Here is a 24763-nt window from a genome sequence, read left to right as displayed (position 1 = left end):
GTGAATTTTGTTTTTATATAAAATGAAATAATTTTTTATAAATAATATGATTGTAATTATAATTTACCACCAACATCTTCTTGTAAGAGTCATCTCAATGGAAAATTTGACGAAATGACACTACAAAGTCACTAAAACAGTGAACAGCGCATAATTTTAAATGTGCTGGTGATCACTTCATATTCTTTTATGAAATTATTCTATTGCAAGATGCAACCGCCGCTTGCGAGACGTAATCGGATGCTATGTGAAAAGTCCACAATTGCGAGACGCAACCCCGGTTGCAAAAGCAACCGGCATACGCGAGACAAACTTTTTTTTTAAAAAGTTCACAAAAAAAAAATTGCTTCTCGCGATTGCCGGTTGCGTCTCGTGAATTTTGGTTGCTTCTTGCAACCGGGATTGCGTCTCGTGATTGTGGACTTTTCACATGATATCCGGTTACGTCTCGCAATCGGCGGTTGCGTCTCAAGACGGAGACAATTTCGTTAAAAAAAGTATGAAGTAGTCACCGACACATTTAAAATTATGCGCTGGTCACCAACTCATTTACCCAGTTACGAGAGACTTTAGTGAAATCTCTATCTAATTGAACATTTGTCGAGAATATGTAATGACCCAATATTTTATTTTTCTGTATTCTTCTAGAATTTGGAATACTCTAATTAAGAAAGTCAGTCCAATCAAGCTTCTTCTTCATGTGTCTCTTTCTCTCTGCAACTTGCATCTCAACAAAGAGACGATGAAAAGTAAAGGCCAGGTCAACACTTTTCCCCACAAGGGATGTGGCTCCGTCTCATCTTCTCCGTGTTCCCATTCTTCTTCTTCCCCTGTTCACACTTCTTTTTCCTTTTATTACCTATTTTCCTCTTTCAAACCAAACAACTACTTTCTCTCTCCCTCCATCCCCTAACCCCATTACAATCAGAGAAAGATATTCTGGATCTCTATTCAAGATTGAGTTTTTATGGGTTCCTGTCTCAGCTCTCAAATCAAAACAGGCAGCAGAGATGTTGGTAAATATCATTTTTCTCTTTGAAAATCAGCTAAATCAGTTCAATAAAACTGACCCTTAATCGTGATTCATCTTTCAGGAACAGGGCAAGGAGGAAATTCTAAACTGGGTAGTAGAAGTGGGAAGAGTTATAACAGTGGATCAAGCAGAAGGGTATCTGCAGCATCAGAAAATGAAATACTTTTATCATCTTCAAATCTTAAGAGTTTTACATACAATGATTTGAAAGTTTCTACTAGAAATTTTCGGCCTGATACTGTTCTTGGAGAAGGTGGGTTTGGTTGCGTTTTCAAGGGTTGGATTGATGAACATACTTTTGCAGCTACTAGACCTGGAACTGGTATTGTTATTGCGGTTAAGAAACTTAATCAAGAAGGTCTTCAAGGTCATAAAGAGTGGCTTACTGAGATTGGTTATTTAGGTCAACTTTATCATCCAAATCTTGTTAAGTTGATTGGTTATTGTTTGGAGGAAGATCATAGGTTATTAGTATATGAGTTCATGCCTAAAGGAAGTTTGGAGAATCATTTATTCAGAAGTATGTTGTTTGAATATTTTCATCTTGTTAGATATGATTGATTTATTAGATCATTTCTGAAATTGAATTGATTTGTTTTATTTTCTTCAGGAAGTAGACACTTTGAACCACTTTCATGGAGTTTAAGAATGAAGGTGGCTCTTGGGGCAGCTAAAGGACTTGCTTTTCTTCATAGTCCAGAAGCTAAAGTCATCTATCGAGATTTCAAAGCCTCTAATATCCTCCTTGATTCTGTATGTCTTCACTCAATCAATAATCTCAAATTTGTTTCTCATTTGAACTTGCCATCAAAATCTGATTATACACATTTATTTTATAGATAAATGAAAAAGAGATAAAAAGTTCAACTCAATTGGGATCATAGGTCGATTCCCACTAAAAATCATTGAAGTCAGGAAATAGTTTGAGTCATTTTCGAATGTTCGCAAAACGAGCATATCGCAAGTTGGAAAGCCAAGCGAGCTTTCAATATAAGTTCAGGAAGCAAATTGAGCTTCTTTCCATAAGAACATCTCTTACAAATATAAATTTGGTGATTTTGAAATACAACAAAAACAAAGTTGAGCTAAAATACGATTTTTTGTTTTTTGTTTTTTTATATCTTGAAACTAATTTTGCAATCTTAACTGACAGAACTATGATGCAAAGCTTTCTGATTTCGGGTTAGCCAAAGACGGGCCACAAGATGGAAAAAGCCACGTGTCTACAAGGGTCATGGGCACCTATGGTTATGCTGCCCCCGAATACATGGCCACAGGTATTATTACAAAGAGTCTTGACCTAAGAGACTAAGGTCTCAAATTCGATTCTCATTATAAAATGTCATATTTTCCTTTTGATGATCCTCGTGTTCTAATTGGTGAAGGTCACTTGACTACAAAAAGCGATGTGTATAGCTATGGGGTTGTTCTTCTGGAAATGTTGACGGGTAAAAGAGTAATAGACAAGAACCGACCACCAGGGGAGATAAACTTGATTGAATGGGCACGACCACACCTTTCAAGCAAAAGGAGGATTTTGCAGATAATGGATTCACGAATAGAGGGGCAATACACATTGGGAGGAGCAATCAAGGTTGCTACACTTGCTATCAGATGTTTAGCCACCGAACCTAAGTTAAGGCCAAACATGACCGAAGTACTGAAATCGTTGGAACAACTTCAGGATTCATGTAGAGATTCGGTTTCCCCTAGAAACTTGCAACAACAACAGAATAAGTCGAACCCGGTTCCTCATCGTCGAAGGAAACATGTTGATGAAGTTTCCAATGGAAAACCTGCTGTTGCTGCTAATTTAAGGCCTGCTGCTTCTCCACTTGGGGCTTAAATGAGTTGCATATTTTATAAATGCACCACTGGAAGCTGACTGGTTTCATTTCAATGTCAGTTTTCTGTATATGACTGATTGATCAGTCATTCTTATTGGGGTTATTTCTTCTTCTTCTTATGGTGATGATTAACATTAAGGGAGGGATTGGATGAGATTTTTTTGTAATAATTAATATAATGTAAATGTGATCATTCTTCCCTGTGATTCAGACTGTATATGTTGAATTCCCTTCTTTTAGCAATGTGCAGGAGAAATCAAATTAGGGTTTGATATTGTGAGATATTTAAATCATAACTTTAACTTCAAACTTTGTTCAAATCTTGGGTAGAAACACATAGGGTAAGAGAAGAATTGTTTGATAGTTAGAAACCTAACCTAAACAAAGGGTTCGAACTACTAAACAATTCAAAAAAGTATGGAGAATACCCTAACACAAATGCCAAAAACCAAGGACTAGGCATGCCAACCCTAAACAAAGGGTTCGAACTACCAAACAATTCAAAAATGTATGGAGAATACCCTAACACAAAGGCCAAAAACCAAGGACTAGGCATGCCAACCCTAAACAACAAAAAAGTATGGAGAATACCCTAACACAAAGGCCAAAAACCAAGGACTAGGCATGCCAACCCTAAACAACAAAAAAGTATGGAGAATACCTAACACAAAGGCAAAAAACCAAGGACTAGGCATGCCAACCCTAAACAAAGGGTTCGAACTACCAAACAATTCAAAAAAGTATGGAGAATACCCTAACACAAAGGCCAAAGAACCAAGGACTAGGCATGCCAACCCTTTGTTGGCCTGATAATGTTTGCAAAAATGACATTTTCGATATTTATAAAGTCCAAAATATGCCTTGAACCCTTCGCGTCACACGAAGAGGTAGCCTGATAATGTTTGTAAAAACGACATCGCGGTGCTGTCGCGTAACGTGAGGGTGCTTCGTATAACGCAAGGGGAAATTACGTCCAAAAAAATTATTTTTGCAAACTTTATCCGACCTGAGTTATTTCCCAAAAAAGAGTCATTATTAGGGATGGGTCGGTACGATATATCTTAATGTTTTATCCATACCTATACATTACTTAAAATTTCGGTATGCAAAAAATTCATACTTTTACCTTACCTTAATTTTGGTATACTTGATTTCGATATACCTTAATTTCGGTATACAAAAAATTCATACATTTACCTTATCTTGATTTCGGCATGCCTTAATTTTGGTACGGTATCAGTATGATACCTAAAAACATATTAACTTAAAAAAATCAATCTCTTCGGCAAGGTGGAGAAGGTATATATAGAATAATATTTCAGTATAATTATATTTTGATATTATTCAAAAATAATATTTCTATAATTAAATTAATATCAAATTTATTTAATTATTTCCTTATAATTATTATTATTATTATATATATATATATATATTTATATTTTAACTTATAAATACTATTTCGGTTTTTCGGCATATCTCGATATACCAAAATTTTAAAAATCCAATACCTTTACCATAGCAATAATTTCAGTATCGGTATCATACCTTACCTTTTTTTCGGTATACCTTAAACATCGATATTTTCGATATACCATTAATATCGATATTTTTCCCCACCCCTGATATTATTAGTCATTATTAGGTCATTTCATCAAATTTCTCTTATTAATTCGTCAGGTAACTAGAAAGAAAACGAAAAAACAAGGCCCAACTTAAAAAAAAATTAAGATAAAAGCTTTAGTATTATATATTCATAAGTTTGTTTTTTAAATATTCTTTTTAATATCGTAATCTTTATTTTTAATAAATATTTTATTTTCTCTAATTGAGATCTCCTATAAATTTGTGAAGACATAATAATATGAACGTATATTTATTTAATTAATAGTTACATTATCATATAAACAAATTTATTAACAAATATATATCGTCAAACAATTAGGTCCAAATTTAAATTCGGGGTCAAATATCCATCTATTCGAAACCGGTAATTTTGAATCACTTAAATACTGTTCTAAATTTCGAATTACTTATATACTCAATTTTACGGGACAGGTCAGTTTGGTTTCGATTTGGGTCACTCGAGACCCAAAATTTTGTCAAGGGACAAATTTATATAAGAGTTGTACAAGCAGACTGATTAATTTGTTCAACTGCACCCAAATTCACAACTAATTGAAGTAAGCAAGCAGCCTCTTGTTTTGTCTTGAGACTATTATCACTTGACTCAGTAGGTCTCCCAAAAGGTATAGCATAATGACTTCTAATAAGCTCAATATAGTAATTAAAGTTTTTAAGCATTATATAAACTATTGAAGACAAATGAAACCGATCAGATCACATTCACAAGCTTCAGTTCAAAACATATATCACTTATACAACACTTTCTCAAGCTTTAGCCAAATTATTTTAGTTTAGTTTCACATCTCTCTCTTTACACGACATAGTTGATAAATAAAAAAAAAAATCATTGTGGCTCTCAAATAATAATTGAACCTTTTTGTTGTCCCTTTTAAAGAACAGATTTGAGGAAGTTCAGAAATAAACATAAAACACACAAAGCCACTATAACCTTAGCAACTAAAAGTTTCACTCACTAAGTATGTCAATTAAGATCTCATAGTAGGAGGCTCAGCTAGAAAGTTGATAATTCTGTTCAAGAGATTTAAACCGAAAACAGTTTCTTCACAGTTGATTTTCACACTTATAGTCAATGGTTCACAGCATTTACCTCCGACAGTTAGGGAGATTAAGCAAAGGGTTGAGCTGCTCAGGATCTCGCCACTGAATCGTAAGCACAAGCCTGAAGCATCTTCAAGATTCCCAGCAACAGGCATATCCACAGATACGAGAAATAGATTGGCGTTGCTCAGAATTTTCAATGCTATGCTTTCAGATATTACCAGGAATTTGTCCTTGTCCTTTGAAGAAGGACCAGTTTCCTCATTATTCAGTTCCACAATATGGTCATTGAAGGTACAGCTGTTGCAGAAAAGGATTAATTAAACCTCATGTCAAAGTTGAGAAATAAATTACCAAACTATTTTCCCATGAAAGTAGTAAATAACATTTGATTTTTCTTCTTATTTTTTGAGACCAGGGTTTTTTCCATTACACCAATGTGACTTCCCACTTCAATCAGTATTTTTTGTATAATCTTACATTTTGAGAATAAAAATGAAAATGAAGACATTTTGTCTGCCTCCCAAACTCACTCTCAACCTTTTTCTGTAGACTTGCCTTAGATATTGACAGATTCTACAACTAGTATGTAAGACTTTCAATTTTTAACTTTTGACGATTTTCCAATGGGATGATTGTGATTGTGACAAAATATCAGTTTCCAAATACGCCATGTCTGACATTTCATTGAAACACAAGTTATGTTTCATGCTCAGCATTGTCATGTTAGGATAAGTTAACAGATAATCTAGGAGAAAAATATATGTATGTAAATAGAAAGAGAAGTTGATTTACTGAAGAGGAATACAGAATGACTGACCTCCTTATATATTCAAACATTCCAGGAAGTTGAGATTCCTTATTTGTGAAGATTTTACCATCCATTGGAAAAGGTTTCACAAAATACCCAATATCAGGCCGCAATTTCACTGACTGCTTTTGACTGTTGTACCATAAGACAAGCTTCAGAGGCAAAAGATGGTGATGGAACTGAACCTGGATAACTCTCTTTATTGTCTGACCAACCTCCAAGGAATCAATCTCTTCCATAGGAACAAGAGTAGGTACATCTCTAAGAAACATAAGACAACCCAAGTGTTTAGATTAAAACAGTGGATTAATCTTTCAAAAGAAAAAAAGGCAACAAATTCAGAAGATAAAAAAGCTAAGAAAAAGACTTATTAATATAATATGGAAAACACATACGAAGGAAGGAAAAGACAAACAGCATCCCTTCATTGGGGAAGAACCAGCAAACTCTCCATTGACTTTCCACAAGAGATGGGAAGCCAAATTGATGACTTGTAAACTCAATAAAGTAATTAAATCTTTTGAGAACTTCAATATTATAAAACGTTTAAATTGATACATAACTATTTTGGACTAAAGAAAACCAGATACATCACATTCAAAAGCTTAGTTCAAATCATTTATCTTGAGCAAATATGAAACAGAGAAAACAATCAGTGAGAAAGTCATGAGTGTTATACTAATCTAAATTATATATTATCTCCATCTATTTTGAGTGTCAAAACATAGATCATTTTCATAAATGCAAAGCACAAAATATTTATATAAGTTAGACTGTCAAGTAAACAATGCAGTTTTTTTTGGGAAAAGTAAACAATATAGTTAGAGTAGCCAGTAAACATAGTGAAGATCAGTTTCTCTATCTTCTCCATTGCGATCAGTTTCTCTAGCCAGTACCTCCTACTTCAACTTAAGGTGTTCTTAGTGGGAATTGAACCCGTGGCCTTTGGTCTCTTAGGCACGACTTTTAACATTTGAGCTACCCTAATGGGTTAACTAGTTTTTCATTCTAACATGCAACTGATGCAAAGTATAATATATTCTTTTTTTTTAAATATAATATATTCTACACTGGAAATTTCAGATAAACTCTATAACTATCCCATCTGACAAACTACTAATGTATTTTGATTAGTCAAATGCATAATTGAGTCACAGTAATTCAAAAAAGATAAAAACAAATATTTAGAGAACCAAGTAATGTACTAGTCATGCCTGAAAGAAAAGAATAGCATTAGCTTCACTTACCTTTCAGATGTTCCAGATGCTCCTTCTGCAGACTCTAGGCCTTTATTTGATTCTTCTTCATGCAATGATAGTTTAAACATAGACTCAGTAGAACGATTAGTGAACGAAACTTCAATACAGACAAGCAGTTTAGATATGCTTGAAATCTCAGAAGAGAAGGTGTAATCTATATTCAATCCATTTCCATTTGCAGCATCCAAGAGTGTATATGTTTTAGGTTTGACTTTGCTACCAAGATCTCCCATAAGTATTCTAGCTGAATAGCCCCCAGCTTGTCTAACTTGAGACGAACTCTGGGACGGATTGTCATCTAACCATGATTCAAGAGCCTTTCCAGACATCAGTTTACCAAAATTATCCAACCCCATTAAAGAGTCTTCCCCTGAACCTCCATGATTTAGATTAGCATTGCCAGTATCAGATAAATGAATCAACGGTTCAGCACCATCCTCAATTTCACTATCTGACATACTATAACTGTTATCACTGCCATCTGAATCTGTAGCAATATCTTGAGATCCTGAAATACTTTCCTCATCGGATCTATCAAGGCCATACTCGTATAAATCACTATCAGTTGCTCCACCCCTTGCTTCTACGTGAACATGATTAGAATCATGAGCAAGATCTCCACTAACCAAACTACAGGGGCTAGGTAGAGGTTCATATCCTGGGGCTGCATGAAGAACTAAATGGGAAAGGGATCCAGGAAGATAAAATCGACCATCATTGGGCTTAGCTTGTTGTTTTGCTCCTCGTTTAAATAAGCATTCTGCCAATTGTACACTCCTATTGTGGGGCAAGTAGTTAGCTTCTTCCTTCATGTAATCAGAGCTCACATTGCATGGAAGAAGTTTCTTCAGAACACGAGCTCGATCACGAACATCATAGCTTGAATCATATTTGGCTAGTTCAAGCACATAGCTTAAGATTTTATTATGTGTCCTGATATCTTCATCTTCTGCATTGACTTGTACCTTCATAAAAAGGCATTTTGGTAATCAAATTTATATTACTAGAAGCTCCAAAATCTAAGACAATTGAGGAGATATACAGATGCTGGATCAAGATAAATCTACGGACCAGTAAATAATTCCACCAAAAAGGACAAAAAGGAATTGAGATTTCGGTAGGTTCTAAGGATGCATTGGTTCAAATAAAGATGTAACAAAATAAAGAAAAAGGAAAACTTTTAATAGAGATGATAAGAAAGCAATTTCTCCTAAAATGTAGGATAACGGAGTGAATTTTATTGCAAAAATACATTGACATGACCGTGTGTTAAATGGGACATAAGTGATAGGAACATTGACATGAACACGGAATTTATATTCAAGGAAAAGGGAATGAATTTGAACTTTACCTTAGCAGCAGTATTTAGAATCTGGAGCTTCATTTCAAGTGATTCTGAAGGAAAACACCAAGCAAGGTACTGAAGCACTGTCATCAACGCCCTAGGGATAAAGCTCCCAACAGAGGAGTATTCTCCAGCCATCCAGGTAATCATTGCACGGGCTTGGGGCACCTTGATTGTGTCCAAACTTCGTACCAATTGAATAACTACCTTTATTATAAAAAAAACAAAAAAATAATAATTGGTAATGAGCAAACCATCAACCTATTACACTACTAACAAAGAAAATGGAGCTCTTTGAAGAATAAAAGATGTGAAAAACAGGCAAATAGCATACTGGATCTGAACTTGAGTAAAACCACAATGGTCCATCTTCCCATAAGTAATGCAAGTCACAGTGAAAACTTAATTCCTTGGATATCTGAGTTAAATCATAACACAAAAACCTAGAGGCTAGATGAACAGTACATTTTCTTAAACAGAAAATATTGACAAATAGAAGTGTCACAAACAATTACAAGTTTGTGCATATTCGATTGTACATATGCTCAAAGAGGCAAGTGATACTCAAAAGTAGGGGTTATAGTGAGTGCTCTCTTAGCCTTCCAATTTCTTTCCTGAAATTTTAACAAACTCTTGATGAATTGCACTTCTCTTTTGTTATAGAAAGTTTTGACAGATTTCCAAAAAATAATTCGGAGAATTTGAAAGATACACATTCTTAGGGTTGAACTGATATCTAAACACAAACTATGCTAAAGGGTTTGTAGTAGACTCGGATGCCAGCAGAACTGTATGGGGGCAGTGTTGGGAACATCCAATTGCTTTCCTTGGTAAAGGATTAGGTCCTAGATTGCAAGCCTTGTCGGCATATGAGCGAGAGATGTTGGTTGCCATTCATGCAATTAAAAAATGGAGTTACTTGCAGTTGCAGTTTAAGCCCTTCATCATCCAAACAGATCATCCAAGCCAAGAAAGTGGCTTTACAAATTGTTTGGATTTGAGTATTATGTTCAATATAATAAAGGGAAAGGAGACTACAGTTGCTAATGCACTCTCAAGGGTCAGTCCTTGTTTGTTTCTTTCTGAGTTCTCTTCAGCCTTGATGAGGAAGACTGCAAGAACTGGCAAGTGATGATAATTTGAAAGGAATTGTGACTAGGCTTGTAGTGGATCCTAATAGTGTGAAGGGTTTTTCATGGATTTTTGGGCAACTACAAAAAGAAGGCAGTACTGAGGAAGAATTAAGCAAGTACGTCATCTCTATTATGCATAATGTATCAGTGGGTGGGCATTTTAGGGTGATGGTCACTTATCAGAAGCTTCGACAGGTTAATTATTGGAGGGGATTGAAAAAAGATGTTCGAGAATTTGTGCGAAATTGTTTGGATTGCCAACAGAAAAACTTGGAACATCAAGGGCATAAAGGCCTCCTCCAACCTCTCAATATCCCCAAGACAATTTGGAGTGATATATATGGATTTCATAGAAGGGTTGCCCAAGTCCCATGGACACTGATCTTAGTGGTGGTTGACAGGCTCCCAAAAGTGGCTCATTGTTTTAGTATGGGACATCCATATTCTGCTAGCACAGTGGCTCAACTCTACTTAGACAAGATTTTCAAACTTCATGGGGTGCTGACTGTTGTTGTAAGTGATTGTGATAAGGTTTTTTTAGAACATTTTGGATTGAGCTATGCAAACCCATGTCAACCGCCTACCACTCTCCGACTGTTAACCAAACTGAGGTGGTTAATAGAAGGTTGGAAACCTATTTAAGATGCATGGCAGGCTAGAAACCTCAATTGTGAATTAGATGGCTTCCTCTTCTAGAGTGGCTGTATAGCACCGATTACCACTCAGTTGCATTGACATCTACTTATGAGATTGTGTATGCATAATCTCCTCTTGTCAACTACTCATATTTGGTTGGAGATTAAAGAATCAAACTAGAGGATAAGTTTATCAGTTCGAGGAGGAAATCAAACGCTTCTCTTTCATCTTCAAATGGCACAACATAGGATGAAACAACATGCTGATAAAAAGAGGGTGGATTGTGAGTTTTAATTCGATGACTGGGTCTATGTCAAGCTACAACCTTACAGGCATTTGGCTGTTCGGGAAAAACTCCATGAGTTAAGTCCAAAGTTCTACGAACCTTTTGTATTATTGTAAAGGTGAAAAAAGTAGCTTACAAGCTAGATGTACCATAAACAACGAAGATGCACAATGTTATACATATTTCTCAGCTTAAGAAAAAAATAGGGGATTCGCTAGCTACACCTCATGTTCCAATTCTATTCTAGCCTGATAGCTATTCTGGATGAATTGTTTGGAAGGACAATGTCAGTATTGGATCCGTTGGTCTGATTCAATTGACATTGATGTTACTTCAGAAGATGAGTCCTTTCTGGAGGAAAATTCCAGACTTTGTATTGTCTTTGGAAAAATCAGTCTCTTCTACTTCAAGAGTTGTTCCAGGTCGAACCATTGTTGAAGGGAAAGCTAATGTTATGAGGGAAACTTAGGGTTAGGATACCTAACCCTGGAATAAGTTGATGTGGCTTCAAGCTGAGTCAGCTGAGGAATAAGCTGGGTAGATACAACAAGTATTATTCATGTGGTTGATGGTAACTAATAAATAGCAGTTTATCTGTTTCAGTAGAGGTTGAAAGACGGATAAAAAAGGATTGAATGAATGCGAGAAAGGCAATTAAGTCATTTTCAGAATTGCTCTCATTCTCTCTCCAGGTTCATCTCTATCTCCTACCATTCAATCTATATCACTCTATTTGATCTAATCTCTGTTAATCTTCAGTTGTAGGCCATAAGCTACAGTTACGGAATTCTTCTATTATTCAATTATTCTGTAAGCTCTAGTTACGGAATTGATCTGATTCTATCTCCTACCATTCAATCTATCTCACTCTATCATCTAATCTCTATTATCCTATAGAACAGTTACGGAATTGTAGGCCATATTCTATTATTCTTCAATTCATCAAGGTATTCTATAGAGGAATGACAAGGAGCGGGAAAAATATTGACAAGAAAAGTATAAAGAATGATGTGGCATGTATTGAATGGATTGAAAATTTAATAGGAGAGAGAATTTTCAGATTTTCAATTCATGCCACATCATTCCTTACATTTTTCTTGTCAATATTTTTCCCGCTCCCTATCATTTCTCTATTCTATATTTCAAGCTAGGTTTAGCTTCGATTCTAATTGCTAGTCTAAGAGTGCATCTTTTTGCCACATCATTCTCTACACTTTTCTTGTCAATATTTTCCCCGCTCCCTATCATTTCTCTATTCTATATTTCAAGCTAGGTTTAGCTTTGATTCTAATTGCTAGTCTAAGAGTGCACCATTTTGCCACATCAATCCCTATACTTTTCTTGTCATTTTTCTCGCTCCCTATCATTTCTCTATTCTCTAATTCAAGCTAGGTTTAGCTTCGATTCTAATTGCTAGTCTAAGAGTGCATCCTTTACCTCTCTAAGCTTCTTGGGTTCAACCAATTGTCTTGAATTTTCTTCTGTGTTGAAACCTTATTTAGTTTATTCTCATTTAAGGTTGATAATAATAAAAGCAAACAGATTGATTAGTCACAAAGATATGTCATCCTACAGTATGTAGAAATAAGAGGAATCACATGATTTTTATTTTCTTTTATCATAATCTATTAAAATTTGAATATTTTATTGGAGGCGCTGGACCTAAATTGACTGATAGGTCAGGTTAGTCTACTAATGAATTTGAACCCAAAAAAAATTAGAAGCATAATTGGTGCAATTGGGACAAAATAAAATTCCAAGCATCAGTACGGTTATTGCACTGGTTCAACTCTCAAGAACCAGGTAGTTATATAAAAGACAAGACAAGAAAGAGACAAATTAAAATAAAAAGGAAAATAGTAGAGGGAAGTGAAGAAGTATCAACAGCATATTACAAGTTTAATTGTACCTTCTCATGACTAGGTGGATCAAGGTTTATAATCTGCTTAATAGAAGCTAGTGCTTGAACCAAAACACAACCTTCACCGTCCATTTCATTATTCTGAGATTCTATAAAGAAAAGAGATTTTTTAAAGGAAGATAGGTTATGAAAAGATTCTCCAGAATTAAATAGTTGATGGTTTACCTTGTCCAGTAAGAGCAAGCAACCCTTCTAAGCACAAAGCTGCTACATTTGGAAGTCGTTGTGCACATAAACCAATTGTGGCAACTGTATCCGCAGCAAACCTCCTGTTTGGATCTCTGATATAATCCTACAAGCAAACCAAAAGATACATACATAAACATTCAACAAACTTTCAAACAAAAGAGAAACAGGAACAAGAACTATATAGTCAACAACATTAAAGTGTTTCATCAAACATCACAAAGAAGTATTATACAGCATATATCTCGAGAGTCTGATTCCCGTTTTAGTAAATTCTTATTGCGCCCTTATTACAGTTATGAATTAATAAAGGAATATAGAACCTAGATGCTAGAGAGAATACAATTTTATTTTATTTTTGAAAAAGATACTCTTTTATTAAAAAGAGCGCAAGATGCGTTCAAACGTTACAAAGGGGAATGGAATAAACAAAACAATAAATAAGAAAACAACGTAAGAATTTTAAATGCCAATAAGATCGAAAAATTATCAACGCGTACAAGCCCCCATTTTGGATTGAAGTGAACGTGTGTAACATTAATCTTTGAAGAGAGAGAATACAATTATGAAGAGAGGTAGATAAAAACGCTAAGAGAGTTTTCAACTAATTTATTTTATAATCACTACTAATACTAACCATTACTCCAACCATAGGTCATTAGCCGCCCTAACTCTTTCCCCTCGTAACCCTACATATCCCTTAAATTCGTTCGTCCGCGAACGACACTAAACAAAAGTTCAGTTGAAACTCCAAGGCATTCGGTGGCTCCTCGAACCATATGAATTGTCTGAATTACTTCCTTAGAGTAACGGGTGGTTCCTTAAACCATAGTAAGTATATGCAACTCAACAATGAGGCATGACTGACTTACAATGTTTTGTAAACAATATTCATCATCGGGTGGTTCCTCGAACCACAAAACCTGGTCGCAGTTCCGACCTGGTTCTAATGAGGCATGACTTACAATGTTTTGAAAACAATAATCATCATCGGGTGGTTCCTCGAACCACAGAACCTGGTCTGACTTGGTGCTAAGTATGCTTGAGAAATGGATGTAGGACGATTTGTCTGAACCACTATAAAGGTTTGTGTTATGTTCTTTTGATTATTCTTTTCGGTTTTGGTCATGTTGTGAATTTATTGTTAGTCGGTTGTGGTTGTGTTACCACCCCGATCCGAATAACAAGATGTTTAAATCAAGATAGCCACATTGGATTATTGTTAGTCGGTTGTGGTTGGAAGATAGACACATTGGAAGGAAGAAAAGATTTACCACTGTGAGAGATATAGGAAGTCCTTGGCTATTACCTACATGAAGTTGGCTTCAACTAGAATTATTTGAGCCATAAATGTGAAAGATCAGAGTACATGATAGTTGGCTGCTCCGACCGGAAACTAAAGCTAGTTGCCTAGGTGGTTATTGTGATGAATGAATACCTAAACTGATGGAAAAGAACCATGAAATTGAACATGATTCACCTGTGGTCTGCTGTTAGACTGTCAAGGAAAATACCAGCAACAAAATTTATCATCAGTATGATTTTTTAGACCAAAATTTGACATGGTCCCCATGATCTTCTGGTGTAAATAGTTGGCTTTGCTGACCAGGTGAGGAAAGATGTGATCTTTGTTGATTAATAACTGTGAGATGGCAATGTTAGCAACAGGAAGTTGTGCTCAATAGATAAGAACTTCATGAGCAAACAGATGACCATACAATTCATAGAAAGGAACATGTTTCATCTGAGGTTCAAATACTTAATAATAACATGATATTCACTGCCAATATTGCACTAGATGATGGCATTGAACTCAATAGAAGTACGAGGCTTTCCAGCAGCATTAATTCACCAGCTAAAGACTTGGCCCTTTGTAAATAGGCAGAGATCATTCCTTTGAAGAGCCTGCAGCTCAATATTGAGTTGAAGGTATTGATTTTGTGAAACAGATCCTTTGGCATTGGCGAGAGCATACCAGGCTGCAAAGGAAGAATTCGGACCAAGATATATTGGAAGACCTCTTCAATTAAGGAACCTAACCAAGAAAGCATCATCTGGTCTTTGGTAAGTGAGGTCTCATGGGCAGGTTGAACACCCAATGCGATGGGTCTAGTTCAGATGCAATAGTTCTAGCTGGAGCAGAATGGGTACCATCAGTGAAACCATTTGAATTCTTGTAAGTCATTCATGGTTTTGAGCTTTATAGAAAAGGAGTGAGTTTAGTGGGATTTGGTTGTCCATCATGGACGGATTAGGTCCATTCAGATCTGATGCCATGTGAAGGAAATTCTTTTATTTTGTTTTGCTTCAACCATATGAAGGAATTGTAATTGTGTGTATGTTATCACCTTATAGTACATCATGTATATAGTATACTATTGGTAAGGATAAATTTAATAGAGGATAGTTACAGGTGATAAAACAGAAGATAAGATCAGAATAAGATAAGGATTTGATAGCCATACATAAACACCTAGTTAACTAAATTTCCCTAACAGAGTCAGGCAATACATCAATGTATAAGCATTCCAAACATAAGAAAAAAAGTAAACAATGGAGCAGCCTACTATGCATATTAAGAATTGATAGATAGAATTAACCCTGCACCCGAACACAAAGACAAGAAACAGTACCTGGAATTCTTGCAAAATTGTTGAAAACGTTGAATATGTAGCAATTAAAGAGAGAATTTCAAGCTTCAGAGCTTTTATTTGATACGGATCCGAAGAAGTTACAAAGAAATCTTCAAAATATGGAGCAAAGAGAGAAGGCATTGATTTAGCGAACACTAGGATGTTTCCAAGGACCTGCAGATCATCATTCAGACTTCAAATTAACATAATAAACGCCAACATTGTCAATATTTACATTTTATTTGAAATGTTAATGCTTGTATTAATAAATTTGTCGCACGGGCGACTTCTCGTAATAAAAACATTGACCATACACTCAACCATCAAGCCACATTGAATTGGTCAATATTTACTGGCTATATGCATTTTGACTACAGTTATTGTTTTTCATTGCAACTTATTAATTTATCAAGAATATAACACTCTTAGCTCTTCACTGATGGAATTATTGATATTGAATGAACCTGCACAAAGTATTGAATTGATTGGCACAATTAATGGGACAAAATAATGCATCTTCCACACCAACGTTGGAAACATCATCAACATGATCAATTTTCTTTTGCTTTCTTATTTGTTGATCGAATCAAATCTTACAACAAGAAGGTAGATTCTATCAGACTCTATAGGGTTTATTTGGAACTCCATTTGAATTTCTCTATCTATTCTAACATAGAAACCCCACATTCTTTAGAAACAACCCAATCTAAGAAATAGATCACTCAATTATTTCAAATACAGTTGGTCTGTATTCACATTAGGAGAAAACACTTGTCTCCAAATAGGCTTATAGTAACATAAACATCTAAAAAGAATTAGAAAATAACTAATAAAAGTAATTGATATGCCACTAGAGAACAAAAGAGAAGTAAGATATCCATACTAATCCCATTCATATACATGATGAGTTGAAAAGTGTATCATTGTGATGATGATAAGTATCACCTAGTAAAGAATTTGCATAGTACCAATATCTAATGTCCTTGCTGCTTATAGAATGTTCAGATTGGCCATATGATGCGTGCTTATAAAAATATTACTCAAAATAATGTATTTCCATGCAAACTCTTTATCAATGATCTAGATCTCTATGAAAATTGAAATTCTTATTAAGGGAAAAGCCGTGTTTTGGGGGTTACAGGGTCATTGAAGAACTAGCACATTATCATGGAGCTTGCATCCATATAACTGCCAAAACCTTCTCATAATACACCAAGAAACCACTATCTATTCCACAAATTCCTCTCCTATGTGGTAAAATTACTGCTGAGACTAGTCTATAAGCGCAAATCATATTATGCCAGAAAACCAGGATTATGGCAACTATCTGTAATTCTATATCCACATGGAACTAAGGAAACAAATTGACAAAACTAGACAAACAAATATACAAAAAAGTGATGCAACCTTAAGACCACATGCAAGGCACATGCATCACTTGTATCCATACTCTTATATTGCTAACAGTCAATCTGATGTGCAATTGAACTCCTTCCCCTTCTTGGTACAAGTTTATTTCTAGATTGTCTAAATTTCTTAAAATTTTCATTTCACAGGACTTCATTTGCCACCACAATTATTCCTACCACTAGCCTCGTCAATTTTGCAGAGGCGCAATGCTCGGACATTTACATGAAAAAATAATCCAAGTGCATTTTGAAAGAAAATTTATGAATCATATGAAAGAAACATGAGTCATGAGGAATCAAATGAAAAAAATGGAATACCACATATCTTGAAGCACTAGATGATCTCAGCACAAACAGAAGTGGTTTGACAATCCTCTTAACATCCTCCATTGGCGCCATAATCCAGTGCAACCCAGCTGCAGCAAGTACAACTGCACTGTTTTGACTCCATAGCAAGGGTGTAGTACTATGCAGCAGGATCTTCACATCATCATTGTCTTTGGCAGATGTAAAATGTGAAATGTCCATAAGAAAAGAATTATTGTCTCTGTAATCTGACCTTGACAAATATTTCTCAGGCCCTTCAAGATAACTCTTAGCAACCATTTCTAATTCAGATCGAAATAACCCATCACCTGCATCATCACTGTTTTCCTTGTATACAGAGTTTCCGTCTGAATCATCCTTCACATTCTCAGTTGAGCAAGAGGAAAACATAATGGACTCTTTAACAAGCCCATGTTTTGCAATCAAGTAGCGGAGCAGGATCTCCATCAATATAATCTGTCCCCACTCTTCCACGTCAGGAAGAGTCTCACACAATTTCCTATAATTTCTTCCAACCAAAGACAAGTTATTTGGACAAACAGAAGAAAATGCAGCAGCAGCAGCTCCAACAACCCCAGGTGAATTGTCATTTAGAAGTATTCCAATAGTCTGTACAGAATGAAATCCAGCATAATCAGTAGGCAATAAAAACTCTGGTGTGTAAAAAATGTTGAATGGGTAAAGAATTTGTTATATCATTGCCTTCTAAGACACTAACTTCAATAATCTACAAATACATGTCATGCATACAAAAACTAAAAATATGTTACATGAAGGAAATGCAATATTTCTGTATTACCCAGTCTTCCTGAAAAAGAAGACACGGAAGCTAGAAGTTTTTTTAAAAGGGACAAGCTAGAGGTTAAAACAAGGTAGCCTTTATTTGAAAACTACATTCAACACTTATTGCAAAGAGATCCAGTTTCTTTTTCTTTTAACCCCTGATTTGGGTAGTTAGTTAATTCATTGAGTGGAACTCAAAATAGGCGCTGAATTTAGTTAATTTAATTTTACTCAAGACTAAACACTTCATTTGTTGAATCATTCCTAAAAAAAATATTTTGAAAAGGACAAACACATGTAAAATATATATAAGCTCACCTCTTCAATTGTTGTCAATACTTCTTCCAAGTGCAAGTCATGCAGCTTGGGAAGAGAATTGGCTGCACATTTCCTAACATATACAGATGGATCTCTAGCACATTTCCCAACTGCTACCAGAACCAGAGGAGCAATCACATGTAATCTAATCCCCGCCATAGTACGAAGAGCCCATGCCCGCACTAATGGATTTGGGTCGCCTAGGTCCTTCTGGAAATAATTTATTGATAATAATGCTTCATTTGGACGTCTACGAGAAGAAAGGAAACAAATTGAAAAGAAAATCTTTAAGAGTCAAAAATATTGTATATACAACTTCTACTAGATGAGATATAGCTATTTTTGGTACAGTCAAATTTGTATAAATGATATTTTAATAATAAATGATTGTATAAATAAGTTGTGCAAAAGATAAATTTTGCATAAATGATCATTTGCAAAGGTGTGAAAGAAAAAAGAAAAGAGAGGAAGAAGTATATGGCTCTAAAGTGTAGACTATTAGGCTAACAAACTTACAAGGGAGGAAGTAGTAACATAAAAAGTACAAAGAGAGGAACAATTGTTGACTAGTTATTTGATTTGCAACCTCCTGACCACTTTTTTCTTCAATAAGCCTTTGATGAGTCTAAACCAAACAGACTTCATCAAAGGAATTGATAACCATCAATTAAATGTTGATGAGAGGTATGAAGAATCCCATTCTCCTCTTGGAAAGATGTTTTACCTACACTCATCTTCAAAGAGCACAACTCCCTTTGAAGATATAGTTGAATAAAGAACAAAAGAGCCCTAAATTTTGGCTAAAGTTGCAAATAAGCCTTTAAACTTTACAAGGTATAAATAACCTAAAACTTTGTATAATATTATAAATACCCCTGATGTTAAATCTTTATATAACAATCTCCATTTATATTTTTTATTAAACCACTATACTACATCAGACCATGCACACATAATAACTAAAATGCCTAATTTAATATTTAAATATATTAAAATATAACACAGTTTGTACTAGTACAATTGAGAATTTATTCTAGTCATCTTAGTTGATATACAACGCTTATAATTGAGAAAGTCATAATTTAATGAAAACTACAAATAGGCATGTTTTGCAAGGAGAAATCATGGTGGGCATACCATTTTAGCCAAATTTTAAGTTATTTCTTACTTTCAAAGTTCTTGGGAATTTAACAAAAGTTCAAGGCTTTATTTTTCCACTTTTCCTTTCTATATCATTACATAAATATGTAGAGAAAGTTGCACCTAAAGAATATCATTCAATAATATGCTTGATTCCACAATAAATTTTTGTAGATAAATTTTACATAGGCACCTAAAGAATGTCATTCAATAATATGCTTGATTCCACAATAATTTTTTGTAGATAAAATGTAGATAGGTATAGAGAGAAACAACTAGGAACTTAAAGGACCAAAATAATATTTGAAGGTGTCATGTACGAGAGTTCTGAAGTTTCACCATTTAGAAATCAGTTAAATCAACAAGCATCCAACAGTTCTACCTTCTAACCACATAAGGATGGCATCCCACATTGGTAGGAGAAAATGTTAAGGGTTGGTTTGTAATGAGAATTTCAGCTAGTTGCCATGAAGTGCGCATAGCTCCTATATTGGAACATATTCTTGAGTCTAATCGGAGTAAATATTGCAACTTATTGGATTGATGAGGACAACAAGGTGTTGCTACATGGAGGAGATTCATTGCCAAATTAGTGGGAGAAATATTAGAGGAAGGATTATAAGTTGGGTCATAAGTACAAATTTAGGAGTATTCTTTTGGGTAGTAACCAATTTGTTAGCTCTATATTTAAATATCTATGTACACACATGTGTTAGACTACAAATCAAGAAAATGACAAGTAGTTAGCCCAAACCATCTATAGCTCTAGAACACAAGTTCTTCAGAGTTCAGACTTGTGCACAGAGGACATAAGTCATTTTACATAACACCTAGAAAACAGGATGAGAATGTTAAGATAAGTAGAGGAATATGTGATGTTGCATATTTGGTGTGAAAAACGGTCTTAACAAGGAAAGTTGTGTCTTAGGGTTTGAGCTATAGATATTCTTTGAGTTAGAGCTTTGGGTTGCTCGATGACTCTCTAGTTCATAGCCGCACATTTGTCCATGACTACTCGTGCACTACAACACGGCCAATGGCTAGGTATTGGGCTTTGAACTGGCTATGATGAATAACTATTACTACTAAAGTAAAGATTGTTACTAAGTACTGTTGGTCTAAGTGATAAGACATTATATCTTTGTAGTAAGGCCCAGCTTCTAGTCTTGTGAATAGATTGACCATTTGTGGGTTCGACACTGCTCAAATCCAAAATTATTGGGAGCTCTTGTTATTTCGGTACTAAATGATTATAAAATTTAGTACAAATGATACATGTAAAGATATAAGAAACATTGAACATCACTAATAGTGGGATCCAAGAGACATGAAACCTCCAATATTGGTTGGTTGTTGATGAAGAAGTCTTAGCATATAGAGTGTTTAACCTTCAAGGCTAAGATGACAAATATTCATTACCAGACTAAGCAGTTTCCCAGTTGAATAACCATCACAATACAGTATCACCAAACAAATAAGTACAGTTCCTAGTAGTTGAGGAGCTCAAGCATCCATGAGAATTTGTCATATAGTTGCTCTAATGAGGAGGTGTAAATGAACTAAGAAGAGAATGGGGAAAATAAAAAAGCATAATTACCACCATCTCTGACATACTTTTCTGCATAGTGTAGGAGGTATAGGTAAACCAGCTTCTTTACTTCCAGTGACTGAGATGCCACATTTTTAACAACCTGCAAGTAGAAAAAGCATTTGCATGAGCGCTACATTAGACTCAAAACTCAGATCTCATTCATCAATCTTCAGATACACAATTGATATTTCAAGGACTTCAGCATCGCCTTGGATAAAGTTTGATTAGAAAAACAGTATACATCTTCAGTTTTTCTAAATTCCGTTGATTCATAGTTCTGAGGGGAAGTAATGGTCAAAGAGGAATGTGTACTGGATACTAATTCTACTTAGCATAGAACTCTGTAGTTCTATCATAACAGAAATCTAAATCAACTTGATTTTGGTTTAGTTTATCTCTAACAAGAGTGTTCTATTTTGTTAGCAGTAGGAAAGGGAAACGAAGACCTGCGGAAAGAAATTGGAGACGTCCATTCCTTGGGCGATGAGAGCGAGGAGACGCTTGAGAGCTTCGCATTTTTCGGAGTCAAATTTGCTGTCGAGAAGTGGCACAATGTTGACATCGTCGGGATCGTCATAAAGGTGCGCATCAGTGCCGATTCGGAACACCATAGTCGACGCCTTGCTCAGCGTGTCCGCGGTGGCGCCAAGTTGCGGGAACATCTTCGACTGTATTCAGCAGATGCTCTTGCCTCACAACTCACATCCACGATCGGAGTGAAGGAAAAGGAGAAGAGACACAACCGGCTGGCAATTTGCCAAAAACCCTGTAGAAAATACATTTCTTTCCTGCTAAGTTTATTATTTTCTACCCAAAAAAAACATATTAAATAACTAATTTTAATATATTAAGGAATTAATAATTTCATCATATACTCTTTCTCGATTATCATATTTACGACTTAGCGTTACTTCATTAAAAATTACAAACGACAAATTAAGACAAAACAAACATTTGTTTTAATTTTAAATTTATAAAAGTGACATAAACGATAACAATGAATAACGGAATAATTGCGGGTTTTGGGCGAGAATTTTATAGCGATGGAATCTTGAATTTCTTCCCCAAATGCGTGCACATTCTCATATTCAATCAAGAATCGCGTCGAAATCAAGATCGTCGGCACGTTTGGCACAATCGGCACGATCGGCACAATTGCTCGGTCGCGCGATTCAGTTGATTTGATAGTCGGTTACAGAAAATGTGGTCGGAGTAAAGATCGTCTGGCACGTTTGGCACATCGGGGAAAATCGTCTAGGGTTTGATTAAAGTCGTTTCAAGATTGTTGTTCTGACTTTAATCCATGTTCTGAAGTCTTATTGAAATATGGGTAAAAAAAACAAGGCAAAAGAAGTGGAGAATTTTGTTCTTAAATGAGTTGAATCCATAGAAGTATAGGACTTTGTTCTTAAAGGAGTCAAAGAAACTGTAGAGAAGGAAATTAACAAAATAGCTGAAAAGTTATTAACGAAAAAGTGCAGGAAATCAACAAAGACCCAATTGCTGCCCAAAAGCCTTTGGAAAATAATGTAGGGATCAAAGAGAAAAAAGAAGGAGTTTGGATGATAGGGTATAATCAAAGGGAAATTTTATTTGGACTGAAAACCAAATCATCAAACTCTTGATGCATGCTAAGAAATGAGAGATTGTACTCAACAAGGAGAGAAAATACAAAGCACAACCGTCCAACTTAACATTTACTATCTCCAAGACTGAAATTTACTCAAGAAAGATGAATATGAAGTGATAGTAAAATGGTCTGTTGCAATAATGAGAGAGTTAATGAATGCTCCTAAATCAAATACCTATATTATCAGAAGTAATTCTACATGAAAAAAATTAATGAAATTTGAAAAACAACATTGAGAAAAAAGTTGAAGATCATGCATACAAAGGAAAAATCTACTTGGGCAATGTACAGACAAAAGTGCAGGTACTGAATTCTCCTTTTGAATTTAAATTGACTGTTATAGTAGAAGAAAATTGTGTTAGGGAATAGAAAAATGTAGTGGTGGGAAACTACATAGGAAAGAATAGAGTTTCATTCATAGTCGCCAAAGAGGCACTTATGAAGCAATGGGAGGTAAAGGGATTGGAGAAAATTTCATAGAATGTACATGATTTCTACTTTCTGAAATTTAAGATGGGATCAAATCTGGATGAAATTCTAGAAAATAGGCATACATATATTGGATCCAACTGCATGAAGTTAGAAAGATAGTCTAAAGATTTGAACCTATTAAGTAAGCCTAAAGAAACAGCTCAGATATGGTTCAAACTTTGGAATATCCCTACACACATGTATAATGTAGAAGCTCCTAGTCATTTTGCAGGTTTATTGGGTACGCTATTATACATGGACTCAATTACTGAAGGAGAAGAGCACATATCATTTGTTAGAATTAGCATTGAAGTTCATTCTAGAAGCACACTGTCGAATAGTATGACAGTAGTAGACAAAAAAGGAAAATCTACTGTCATGGAAATCACTTATGAGTGGAGGCCATACAGATGCACTTTCTGCAATACCTTCCAACATGCAAGCCCAAATATTGATTTGGCTAAGGAAAAATATCAAAAAATTCATAAGGCCAGAAAGTAAAGATGTAGGAAAATGAAACAGAGGTGCCTATTATCAAAGAGAAAAATGTGGTTAAAGATCAGGAAACAGAAGATAAAGAAAATTATGTACAAGACGAAAGCAGTATAATGAAGGAGGTGAAACCTCAACCTAATCATATTGAATATATAGTTGAGGATTCTCAATCCAATCAGTTTGAAGTGGTTGCTGATGAAAATAGAGAGGAAGATACTCAGGCTAATCAAGAGGAATAAGAGAATTCTAAGGTTGATATAAAGGAATCCAAAGTTGTTAAGGATTCTAAAGCTGAAACTGAAGAAAATAAAGACAATGATATTGAAATTCAAGTTGAGAACAACAAGGTGAAGAGCTCGGAATTCCTGAAGAATAATTCATTTTATCAAATTAGAACAGGTTCATATAAAGGGAAAAATCAAAAAGAGAATAGGCAGTACTCATCACCATCTTCAGTTCACCCCCTCTTTCATTACAAGAGGAAGGGGAAGGGGAAGAGGAAGGACAAGGGAAGAGGAAGACAACCTGTTAAAACATCAGGTTGGTATGAAAATAAAAATCCTGATTGGAATAATTAGGATTTGATACAATTTATAATCTTTGTTTGTAATCTCTGTTTTTCGTATGTTTGATAGCTATTAACTAGTTTCTTTAAGGTCGTTTGATTTTCATCTTTTAATCATAGTTAGGGGTTGTCTAGTTTTGATTCTTGACCCTCATAGTTTTGGGATTTTAATGAAATGGTTTTAACCATTTTCCCAAAAAAAATAACGGAATAAAACAACCAAACAACATTCACAATTACATGAAAATTAAGCCATTTT

The 24763-nt window shown here is 35.0% G+C and overlaps 2 protein-coding genes across 4 annotated transcripts; one reads left to right on the top strand and one right to left on the bottom strand.

Annotated features, from left to right (window-relative positions):
* Nucleotides 1–856: 856 nt before the first annotated feature.
* Nucleotides 857–3119, top strand: LOC124934095 (receptor-like cytoplasmic kinase 176). 2 transcript variants are annotated; one of them, XM_047474567.1, is made up of 5 exons: nt 857–1001; nt 1095–1553; nt 1644–1786; nt 2187–2310; nt 2419–3119. In XM_047474567.1, the coding sequence occupies exons 1-5, from the start codon at nt 968–970 to the stop codon at nt 2877–2879; spliced, it is 1221 nt and encodes a 406-aa protein (XP_047330523.1). In that variant the 5' UTR covers nt 857–967; the 3' UTR covers nt 2880–3119. The 2 variants fall into 2 exon arrangements, with proteins under 2 accessions (XP_047330523.1, XP_047330522.1); XM_047474566.1 differs by having other exon boundaries at nt 859–1016.
* A 2139-nt stretch (nt 3120–5258) lies between these two features.
* LOC124933616 (AP3-complex subunit beta-A) lies at nt 5259–22103 on the bottom strand. Of its 2 annotated transcripts, XM_047474048.1 has the most exons (11): nt 21790–22103; nt 21367–21443; nt 18613–18862; nt 17503–18120; nt 15776–15949; nt 13122–13248; nt 12945–13045; nt 8987–9187; nt 7624–8600; nt 6386–6637; nt 5259–5865 (listed from the first exon to the last, which is right to left on the bottom strand). In XM_047474048.1, exons 1-11 carry the CDS (start codon nt 22003–22005, stop codon nt 5493–5495), a joined length of 3366 nt encoding a protein of 1121 aa, XP_047330004.1. In that variant the 5' UTR covers nt 22006–22103; the 3' UTR covers nt 5259–5492. The 2 variants fall into 2 exon arrangements, with proteins under 2 accessions (XP_047330004.1, XP_047330005.1); XM_047474049.1 differs by lacking the exon at nt 21790–22103 and having other exon boundaries at nt 21350–21443.
* Nucleotides 22104–24763: the final 2660 nt, after the last annotated feature.

Source organism: Impatiens glandulifera, chromosome 4 (assembly GCF_907164915.1).
Source record: "Impatiens glandulifera chromosome 4, dImpGla2.1, whole genome shotgun sequence".
NCBI lineage: Eukaryota > Viridiplantae > Streptophyta > Magnoliopsida > Ericales > Balsaminaceae > Impatiens > Impatiens glandulifera.
This window is presented reverse-complemented; position numbering and strand designations above follow the sequence as displayed.